Raw genomic sequence first — 12,227 nt, 5'->3', positions numbered from 1 at the left:
AGTAGCGTACCATACAGCAGTTTAATGAGAAGGGACCGAAAAAATTCGCGGGTTCAATGAACTGCAGGATGAACTCCATAGTTCTACGTACACTCGGTCAAATGTCACCCACACATTGGCTGCTGTCGTGTGAGACGTCCCAGCGTAGCAGCCTGTGATTCGATAAAGCTTTGGTTGGGTGTTTCTCATTGGCCCAGCGTCATCCAGGTAAGTTGTAAGCCAATAGCAGAGGCAGCACTGAGGTATAACTATTTGTATTTTAGCCTATCACGAAATGAATTAGCGAATTCTTCCGGTCTCTACTAATGAGAGTTCATATTTTATTTTCACATACATGCATGCCCGTAGTCATGAGTCTTTTAAATGTTATGTGTAGAGTCCCGGAAATTTCGCGGATTCCTCTGGCCTCAGGATATAATTCATAGTTATAGGTGTGCTCGACCCATTTTTACTTTCCCATTGGTTGATTTCTTAGCGAGAACATTTTTATACTTGTTATTTGGCACTGCCTGATTCGCTTACTTCTCTCCTAGCTGGACATCGTTGGCTCACGGTCGTAGAGAGGCGTGTCCAGATAACTGCGGTCCAATCACGAACACAGTACGACAGTGTGGAGATTTACATTCTAGTTTGCGACTAAATGAATCCGCGAAATTTCCGTCTCTCTAATCCATAACCATCCAGTGCGGGAAGCAAACGGTTCCTGACTGGCCCGGAGACAAGTATTGCAATGGCTTCTGTTGCAGACGGCCCCCAATCACAAGGGAACAATCCTTAGCGCTGTAGCGTACCATACAGCAGTCTAATGAGCGATCATATTTTATTTTCACAAACATGCATGCCCGTAGTCATAAAAGTCTTTTAAATTAATGTTATGTGCTTCGGGGCAAGTTAAAACTACCTCTTGTCCAACCAGAACCCAGTAATAAGTGTGTAAAGGTATGCATTCTAACCTGTTTCCAAAGATAACTTCGAATTCACAAGTTTTTTAAGTATCACACCTTACGACGTCTCCCAAGTCAACAGCCAACGAACGAGTGACAGTTTCTCGATTGTGCACAAGACTGTGGAGTCTACCCTAGAATGTAAGGAACCAATCATCCACTACCAGGTTGCCTTGCATGTATTTTTACGTTCACGCGTTTTTTTGTCATTACTAGGGACTGGAAAAATTCGCGGTTTCAATAACCCCTAGGATAGACTCCAAGATTCTCTATGTACTCGGGCAACTATCACCTGGTCATTGGCTACCGACTCGGGACACCTGTTTACTGCGATTTTTATGATTCGATACTTCTTTTGTTGAGTATTTACCATTGGCTCAGAGTCCTTCAGGTAAATTGCGGTCCAATCACTGACGCAGCATTAAGCTAAACGAGTTTGGATTCCAGCCTGTCTCGAAAGGAATCCGCGAATTTTTCCGGTCTCTACGCATAACCTGTATAGAAGATGCAACCGACATGTATAGGTATAGGTATTTGAATTTTAGCGTGTCGTGTAATGAACGTTAGAATTTTTTTCCAAGTCATTTACTTGCATACCACGTCAAATGTGAAACCAGCTAAACGTGAATAAAATACAAAAATAAATTTATGATAAAATATTTATATTTAGGAATAAAAATAATATAAAATATAGTTATAAGTTATTGTTGTAAACGAAAATACACCAAAATACATCAAAACACGTGAAAGTTTAGTGTTATTTAATCTCTCAGTCTATGAAATTACTTCCAAAATGGCGCAAATCGCCATGAAACAGTCAGGTTTCAAATGGAGTGAACAGAAAGGTCAATTTGCCACAGATAATAAATACAGGGACACATAATTTCTGTTTAATATATTTAAAGTTTTATAAATAACATTATCCAGTCTAAAATCTAGAGCTGGTATAAAAGTATGCGTTGTGGTTGTAATTTTTATGATCAGTAATTGACAATAAAGTTTATTCACATTAAATTTCGAATGATTGGAGTATTAACTCTCATATAACGAAAAACAAAATTAGGTGAAAACCTCGCTTTTGTCGCCTTTACTTTTTTTGTTCCGCGAAAAGTGGATGGCCCTAGTAATGGCAAACAAAAAAATCGAGCCTGTGTGAAACAGTATAGTTAAAAATATGGAATGGGAGAAAATCAGAGTAAAAGGAAAGTGGCGAGAAACGTATATAATAACAAGAAAAATTTTCATCTTCTGTATGTGATACAGTGTTTGGCCCTACAATTTCACATATCTGGTTTTCCGCATTGGCTTTCTGGCAGCGATGTCATGAAAGAATTGGCACATAAAAAAACACATCTTCTGGTAAATCGACGGATTCAACTACCGAATCAAAGGCATACATACGGTGTGCAGAACTTCAGGAAAAAAAAACACGCCATTTGAAAACTGCTTAAGATATTAGAGTGATGTCTGTTTACGAAAAAAACATTTAAGCATACGCTGAGGACAAACGAGCATTTCTGTTTCCGTATTTCGTTTTTAAACGGTATTTTTTGAAGAGTGAAAATTGATAAAACGCATATTTTTGGAATATTGTTTAGGCATTAAAAATCCTGTACATATTCTTGAAAGCATGACTTGATGTAAGCTTTTGGACATACGCCATTGCTAAAGCACATGTATGTCTGTAGAAGAAAACTATGTCCAAAAGCTTACATCAAGTCATGCAGTCCCATTGCACAAATATTTCAAAGATAATTTCTTAAAAGCGGTTACGGGGCTTGCATTACGCCTTTATCTTCAGTTATCCGCCATATAATTTTATGGTTCCCACTCAGATATCATATTGGCTCTGTGCACGACGAGAAGACTGCACGCCAGTTCACAGCCTTACGTTTAGAGGCCATACCGCGCTAGAAGCAGCAGCGAGCGTAGTTCTTACCATATCTCCTCACCAACACAATTAAACCCCTGCAGTGATGTCTCCAGGGCCCTACGCCGCCCTTTTCCAATTTTATTTTTCTTGTTTGTCTAGCTTTCTGTGAATCAGTGGAAGTTATTGGGAAAATTTGTATGCATGTATTTTAAATTGCTGGTCAATACCTTCCGATTTCTTACTAAGAAAAAAAAAACCCTTCCAATATTTGATTGCCTCATACAATGACGTAATTTCATCGGACTTTTATAGTTAATATTTATAAAACTAACCCGTTCATAATTTATCAAAATAATTTAAATATTCATTAAGATGAATTTAAACTGTATTCGAAATTTAAGTTCCAGTTTGGCTTAAAAACGTTGTCATCTAAATTATTATTTTTCGAATTTTCAGGGGGAATGCCCCCGATAAGCCTTATTTTTCCTAGGCGCTATTTCATACTCCCCCATGCTCCCGGTAGGGCCCATCTACAAAATACAGCATGCACATAAATAATGCCCCTGTTATAAATTTTAATATTATCAACTGTAAGTGTTGGTTAAAGGTGACAACTAAAGAGTGACCCCAAACAGTTTTAGATAAGCACATGCGCGAGTACTGCGTTGTTGTTTTCTCGCCTGCAGCGCCATTTACGCAAAATAACGACTCATGAGGGTAAAGCTTTTTGTGATTTCAGTGCAACGTGCGTTTCGTTTACAGTTTAATTATGATCCCTCATGTGGCAAAAATATCCGCGATGATGTAGGCAGTTCGAGACGACAGAGCTCTTTTCGCTGGCCTCCATGTTCACCTGTGATAACGGCCTTGCGATTTTTTTTTTCCTTCGAGGTTTCATAAAAGATATCACTTCCAATACTCCGGACTTGTTAACCAAAGTGTGGGATCAATTATGAGATTTTTGGTTGGGTGTGTGCCGTTTAACTAAAGGTGCATACATTGAACATTTGTAAGAACAACTAGGTTAGTTATCTTCAAATTGATGTATGATTTGTTGTTAATAGTAGAAATTTAACTATTATAATATAACATTGAAACTGGGACCTTCCTTTATGGACACCCTATTTTAGAGCTCTAGAAAAGTAAATCGTACAGGGCCCCGCAAAGTCTAGGGCTACAAATGCAGCCCTGGCTGGGCCATTCCTTGAAGGGCGATTTGTCTCAACATTTTCCGGACACAGTGTCGGGACTCCGTGGGAAGTTTATGTCAGGACAGCCGTACTGAGATTCCAACCCAGGCTCTTCTGAATACGAGTTCTGTTACTTAGCATCCTACAACCCAGCTGGGTTGATCACTGACAAAAGTAGACTCGAAGCACATGTGCATCTTTGTTACTTAGACTGGCTACGGCGCTGTCCCGGTCTTTACACATTGTGTCAAGTATGTGGGACATATACTTGGAACACGGAATTTTTTTTATATTTAAAGCCCTTGCAGCCCGCCTTGGTAGCTGATTAAGATCTGAAAGTGAGTAAACAATTACAACGTCCAGGAGGGTCGTTACCACAACGCCGAAATACCATAACGCCGAATGTCAAAATTGACCACAACGCCGACAGCTAGAAAACTGCTGTGTACCACAACGCCGAAATAACAACTGAATGAATTTGTGTGTGTTTCTTAAATGTACCTTAACGCCGAAATACCACAATTAATCCTAACCTTACCTAACCTAACCTAACCTAGCGTAATATAACCTTACCTAACCTAACCTAGCGTAATATAACCTTACCTAACCTAACATAGCGTAATATAACCTTACCTAACCTAACATAGCGTAATATAACCTTACCTAACCTAACCTAGCGTAATATAACCTAACCTAGTCCAACTTAACCTAGTCTAACCTAACCTAGTCTAACCTAACCTAGTCTAACCTAACCTAGTCTAACCTAACCTAGTCTAACCTAACATAGTCTAACCTAACCTAGTCTAACCTAACATAATCTAACCTAACCTTTGTGGCAGTCCTGCAATGACTTTTTTCGGCGTTAGTGTATTTCGGCGTTGTGCTACACAGCAGTTTTATAGCTGTCGGCGTTGTGGTCAATTTGGCATTTCGGCGTTGTGGTATTTCGGCGTTGTGGTGCGTCTCCCGTCCAGGAGACACAGGAGGCATAAACGATTCAATTGCCGTTTCCATGGAGACAATGAAAAAATCAGCAATGCAATAGCATTCCAAAGTAGGACATTTTGATATTTAACGCCCCCTAACCATCCTTATTGGTTGATTTAGATATGAAAGTGAGTAAACAATTAAAGCGTCACCAGGAAACGAAAAAGGCACCACCAATGCAATTTACCTTTTCCACGGAGACGAAAAAAACCACCAACAATGCAACAGCATTGAAAAAAAAAAAAAAGGATAAGCTGATTTTAAACGCCCCTACAACCCCATTTGGAGATTTTCTTTTGTAAAATCCTTTCCTAGCGGATGTCTACCGCAGCAAAAGAAATACTCGTACCAAATTTCCAGTCTGTGGGTCTTATAGTTCGGAAGTATTCGTGACGAGTGAGTCAGTAAGTGGTATTTCGCTTCATACAAAATTCACCACTCCATTTACCTCCTTCAAGGTTGGGATTTCCAAAACATCCCTCCTCAGTGCACCCCCTATGGTACTTGAATATTTCCTCCAAATTTCTAAGCTCTAGGTTCACCGGTTTAGGCTGTGCTTTGTCTGTCTGTCAGTCAGTCAGTGTTAGAGTATTATGAAGTAAATAACTGATCCCCAGTTCTCGTAAGAAGTCCCTTGAGAATCCTGAGCCTACGATGAACAGGGAGAAGCTGAGGAACTCGATCGTGCGCAACCTAGTTCACCGCACTCATATAATTTTTTTTTTTCGTGAACATTAAAAATCTGCCTTAATGTCTTCTTTTACCCTCACATAAACTTCGGTTATCTTAAAGTATTTTGTTTTCTACTTTTCATTGATCCGTTTGTTTCCGTTTTATCTCCCTCTATAATTGACAGATATTTAGTGAAACAATTTTCAAAACCGGAATAGACGTAGATTTCCTTAATTTTTCATATTAGTATTTAGTACTTATTGAAAATTCAAACAGTACATTTTTTTACGGAACTAAAATATTTTTTTCGTTAGGGTAAATATTTTTTTTTTAATGCGTGTCAATGTAAATCTTAGTAACATAACGCACGTAACTTAAGGTGTCCGTGAATTATAATTATTGGGCATATCATTGCTGCAACATGATGAAAGTAAGTGATTAATACGCATCCCAAAGTTTAAAATCACTTGCAAGTTCAAAATATATTTTAAAAAAAATTGGTTGTCTGTAAAGTCGGTTTACGGACGATAGTTTAACGTGAAAACATCATAACAAAACATTGATGAAATGATTGCATACTTTTATGAATAAAATTGAATTATTTTTTATTGAATTATCACTATTTTGTATGGATACAAAGAAGGACTGAAATGAAATCTACAATTTAATTGATAAATTTACTTTTATTTGCACTCATTAATTCAAATATTTTTATTACTTTACGAAGACATTATTTTAACTACAACTTTAACACATGTTTGCTATTTAACTTCTTCCAATCTGTGTTATTCTGTTAAGGATAGGACGATGATAGGAAAAGTAGGAAACAAATGGGAGTGTTTCAAATTTAATGTGCCTCGAAAAAGTCAAATCGATGGTTGTTCCACTCGAGTGGAAGAGAGATAGATGCGGCGCATACTTACAATGAGCGTAACGGGACACGGCGTAACGGGACAGTGTGCGTAACGGTACACTTTTTCGTGCGTGCAGCCGGCGTTCGTCGATTTATTAGACGTTGTCTCGTCAAAAAGTAAAGGGACGAAAAGCGAGATTGAATGGGGTAAAACTGGTAGTCTCATTCAAGGTAGGGTCGAACCTTTTCAGACTGTAGACCTACGAGTCTCCTGCAAATAACGCGGCTTCGCACGGCAGGGGGGACGGAGGAATCCAATCAGTTATTTCCATTTTCCTACCCGGCGAAGGTTTAATGGGGTCCGGAGAATAGATGACTTCATCAGGCTTCATTCCCGTCCATCTGCGCGGCTGATGGGATGTATGTAATTGGCGTGTGCCGCGGGTTAATTCCGTGTCGCCGCAGAGAAAGTTTCCATGAACCCGAATACAAATTTGGAGTAACGACTTCGCTAAGTGATGAACTGGTTCTGCTTTGAATCGGGAACGGCGATATCAAAAAGTTTTGGCACAGAATGAAAATTTTTTTTTCTTCATAATCACAAAACCTATAAAAAAGTATTTATATTTAATATGAATGCCTACCCACAGTCAAGGCCCTTAATAGTCAGCCAGTACACAATTAATTAATACTATGAATACACACAGAAATAATAAACAAACGTATATCAATAACATAGGATAATATAAACATAAAGGCAATGACAAACACAAAACACGGACAAAAAAGAATAATAAATATGCTTAAAATGTAAGTTAAATTCGATTATATATAATTAACATCAGAGACAATTTTATTATATATTCACAAAAAAAGTTTAGTTTGATATGTCTTTCATTTTTTAAAGTTTTCGTTTTATTAACGGGCCCAGAATTTTAAGACAAGTGACCAAATTATTTGTTCAAAGTTTTGTCAATTCTTGGCTTCTGTAGCTTATTTTAAATAACTGAGGTGTCCTGTGTTGAAGAGTAGGAACTCTCAGCAATAGCTAAGAATGTGTTATGCTGCTTATAATTTTTTTATTAATTTAAAAAATATATCACGAAAACAGCATCTACCACTTTTATTCTACTTTACATTATCCGCGCGTTAAAGGCATCGAGGTTTTATTATAACACTAGCTAATTCCCGGAATGCGTTGCAATGTCTCATTGTATTTTTTTTTAAATATGTTTTAAGTAGGTACACATACACAAAGCACCTCTCTATCTCTCTCTCCAACTGTCTATCTGTCTATCTCTATGTATATCTCTATAACTCTCTCAATATCTCTCTGTATATCTCTATACCCCACTATCTCTCTATATATCTATCTACATATATACTTCTATCTACATCTAAATCCATCTCTAACTATATATATATATATATATATTTATATACATCTATATATTTCCCACTTTCTATATCTCCCTCTTTCTCTTAATCTCTCTTTATTTCTTTATCTCTCACTATCTCTAAATACTTCTTTATACTTCTATCTCTATAACTTTCTTTTTTATATTTAATTCCATTCAATTCTGTCATGCGTGCGCACTCATGCACCGAAAACACACTAACTGCCGCTGAATTATACGAAATACACACATTTGTTGAAACGATACGCGCGCCACCTATTGTAAAGTGGTTGTACTAATTCAGAACCTTAGCAGGCACGCGCACAACTCACCAAAGTTTCATCGCAATCAAATGAATGGTATAGGAACGCATACGGAAAAAAAAAAATTTTGTATTTATAGATTAGCCTATATACATGTACGATTTGTTTTCCCATCCAATTGCTAACCAGTTGACTTAAACTTCAGAACAAACACCAACTCCATAGATTAATACCTTCATACATACGACTCACGCGCCACCTATTGTACGTTATCTCACCTGGACAGTGGCCTTCCTCGTGTTTCAAAGGTCAGGTGTGCCACATTTCATAGGGATCTCGGATGAATAGTTTAGGAACGCATCAGGGACAAACAAACAAATATTCAAACACACACACACACACACACACACACATATATATAAATATATATAATCGTTCTTAGAGAAATTGTTCTTTATTCGTCTCTTAAGACATGTTAAAATACAAAAAAAAAAAAAAATGTTTTTTTTCGTAGCTACTGTAAAGCTTGCAATAAACTTCCTAAATTAATTTTCGATTTTTTTTGTTAAAAGAAAACGTGAATATGTGTGAATTATAATTAGAAATGTGTTAATATTTTTAGAATAGTAATGTTTTTGTTAATTAAAACTATAATTTTCTACGACAAAACATGATTCCTAAAAATTAAAATTATAGTATCAGGTGGGTTCGAAAATATTTCCCAATGCCAATTCATAAAATGAAAATAATATAATGTAGTATATTTAAAATAAATTTTTAATTATTATTACGTGAAATTATTTCTCTAGCATATAATATTTTACAGAGTTGTTTTTCACTAGGTAGTCACTTCATTAAATAGTTTACATAGAACTGTAATTTTTGAAAGGTGTTATTACACTTATTCTTGGTGATTTTTTTAGGTTAGTAATAAACATTTTTACTATTATTTTCTATCCTTATTAACATTTGTGTTGTTAAGTCGTAGTCAACAAAATAATTCAATAAAATAAATGACGTCTCATATAGTCACTCACCGCCCTATTAATTCTTTGGACAAATGTTACCAGGTTATTGGATGCTGACTGATTCGGTGCTTTCCTCGGTTTCCCTTGTTTCTTATAAAATCTCATGAATTTGGTCTTAGATATTTAGTAAAGTAATGTATTAAAATTCTCATTATCTTTGTTAAAGAAAGCTAACTCATGCTTGTTTGATTTTTCATATATGCAAAATATTTATTTTGTTCCTAGAACGTTCATATTTTTTGAATACGGGAAGCATAGAAGGTAGATACTTCACAACCGCCATGGCTTGGCTGACATTAGTAATCTTAATAATGAATTAAGAAGTTTATGATTATTGTAAGATAACACCGATGCAGAGTATAATAAAAGAGAACATAGTATTACAGGAGTAAAGTTATTGCTTGAAACTTCACTCGCTTACCCGCAACATCGCTGCCTAATAGAAATCCTCGCCGCTCGGATACATTTTGTTTTTGTTTAGTGCCAGCCTGTTTTGGACGACTGTTTGCTAGAACTAAAAAATAAATAGATCAATAAATAAAGACACATATTGACCGGGCCTACTAGCGCTGATTTTTTTTTCGTATTAAAAATTGGTTTAATTGTTTTTTATTGCCTATACAGTTGTAATTTAACATAAATTATTAAAATAAACCAAAAAAATGGTTTGTTTTTGTGATGCAAAGCTGCGTAATTTCCCAAATATATTTGAGTTTGAAAATAGGTATAAAATTTTAAGGGACGCTTTTCCAGGGAATTAAAATAAAGTAAGCAGTTGTTTTCGTTTGAGACTCGAAACTGTACAATACCACTACGAAAATACATTTTTAGTTTGAAGGCACGCATTATAAAGCTGGTCACGCTATTAGGAACATTGTCAGAATCAGAGATATATTTGTTCCGTGCACGTATCCAAATGTATTTTAACACAAAATATTAAAACAAAGCAAGCAGTCGAATGTGTTTGCGACGTGCAAATGTACCATTACAGAAATTTCAATGATAAAACTTTGGTGGAAAATGGACACGCAGTAATAAACAATTACTAGGGACTGGAAAAATTCGCGGTTTCAATGACCACTAGGATAAACACCACGATTCTCTATGTACTCGGGCAACTATCACCTGGTCATTGGCTACCGACTTGGGACACCTGTTTTACTGCGATTCTTATGATTCGATACTTCTTTTGTCGAATGTTTGCCATTGGCTCAGAGTCCTTCAGGTAAATTGCGGTCCAATCACTGACGCAGCATTAAGCTAAACGAGTTTGGATTCCAGCCTGTCTCGAAAGGAATCCGCGAATTTTTCCGGTCTCTAACAATTACCAAAGAAGTAAATGTATGGATGCAATGTTCCGGGTCGCCCCGGGACCGGGCACAGAAGTCGGGCAGGTACACTCACCCGCCTCTCCTCCTCTCTAGCGGCTCGCAGGTGGGCCTCGATGGCCTCCAGGTCTATCTTCGGCATCGCCGTCTCGATGTTGTACACGTCGAAGCCTCCTGTGACACACAGAACACACGCTCACTCTTCCGGAGGTTCGACAGGATGGAGAATTACAAATTATTCTGCTTCGAATATTTCGTGTTTTTTTATAGGGGGCATTATTCTTGAAGTTATGAGGTGACACACATTGCTGACGAAGAAACTATTTGTCCCGAAATGCCAATAATTATTCTGTTTTCTATTTCAAAAACTTACCCATGAGTAGAGACCTGTTAAATATGCGGATTCATTTTGCGATAGGATAGAGTCCAAACACTTTTGACATTATTTCGCTTCAGTGATTGGGCCGCAGTTTATCTGAAGGACTCTGGGCCAATGAAAAAACCTTTAACAGAAGAATTAGCGAATCACGATCATTCCAGTCAACAGGTTTTACGAGTCGGTAACCAATGAGCAGATGTAATTTGCACGAGTGCATAGAGGATCATGGAGTCTATCCTTTAGGGATTTGAAGTCGCGAATTTTACAGGTCTCTATTTTCTGAAAATTAGAAAATCCCATATAGATTCTAGCTAAACCTTTTTTATACGTAGAGACAAGATTGTATGTTTTTTTTGTCCGATTTTGATTTTATAACTGAAAATTTCTATGTTATTGTTTTAATTTTTGTAAATGCTGTTTTGTATTAATTACTTCACCCAAATTGTCGTAATATTTATATGCTGAATTTTAAAGATAAAATGATTTGTGATAAATTTGTTTAAAACAGATACATTAGAGCAATAAAAATAAATTGCCGAGCATTTATGGTTAAAACGTTATTCAAAAAGAGATGCACAATACAACAAATTTAATTCATTATTCTGTTATACTAATGAATGGATTTCAAAAATAAAAATATTATTTTTGATTAGGATAAATTTTTTGTAAAATACTTTTTGATTCCATTATATAACTTGTATGAATTCCTAGTACAACCACATTTAATAGTGTATAAAAGTCTTTCCCTACTAAACAAGTCCTTAGTTATTGTTAAGTTCTTGTATCAGTCCGAGCATGTACTGGAAGCATGACATCATAAGTTATACACATTTGGATTTACCTTTCGTATGAGGCTTTCATCATGAAAATCTTTATTTTTGTGTATATCCTACTTATATCATTAAATGTAGAAATTTGAATGTTATAGGAGTTTGGATGTTTGTAACTAAGTCACGCCCGAAGCCCCTGAAAAGATTTGGATGAAAATTCGGTGCACACACCTAGCTGACACCCTGGATTCACTCATAGGCTGCATATAGCTATAAACTTCTATCCCTAAGTGATGGAAAGGTGGTAAGAATACAAGGAAGGTAAGATGCGGCAGCAGCTAGATGACAATAGGTACAGTCTGGTCCCAGGTAAAAAAAACAGAATTTGCAGGTATTTAGTCAATTCCTAATATATTACGTAAATAGGCTTTGTTCGACTTTCTCATTGTGATTCTAGTGTACGTTCTGTCTTAAATAACAGTCTTAACTAGTCTTAAAATAAAAAATAATCAAGCAAATTTATTATTTTTAAAAATAAATCCA

General features: G+C 36.3%; 1 protein-coding gene across 1 annotated transcript in view; it reads right to left on the bottom strand.

Moving 5' to 3' along the window:
• The window catches only part of LOC134536754 (schwannomin-interacting protein 1), a 257,366-nt gene that overhangs the window by 130,263 nt on the left and 114,876 nt on the right, over window positions 1-12,227 (bottom strand). Inside the window, exon 6 of the mRNA XM_063376662.1 lies at window positions 10,612-10,709. Within this exon, the coding sequence (XP_063232732.1) occupies window positions 10,612-10,709 (98 nt within the window). The remainder of the gene's footprint in view (window positions 1-10,611; window positions 10,710-12,227) is intronic.

This window comes from Bacillus rossius, chromosome 11, assembly GCF_032445375.1.
Source record: "Bacillus rossius redtenbacheri isolate Brsri chromosome 11, Brsri_v3, whole genome shotgun sequence".
In the NCBI taxonomy this organism is placed as follows: Eukaryota; Metazoa; Arthropoda; class Insecta; order Phasmatodea; family Bacillidae; genus Bacillus; species Bacillus rossius.
This window is presented reverse-complemented; position numbering and strand designations above follow the sequence as displayed.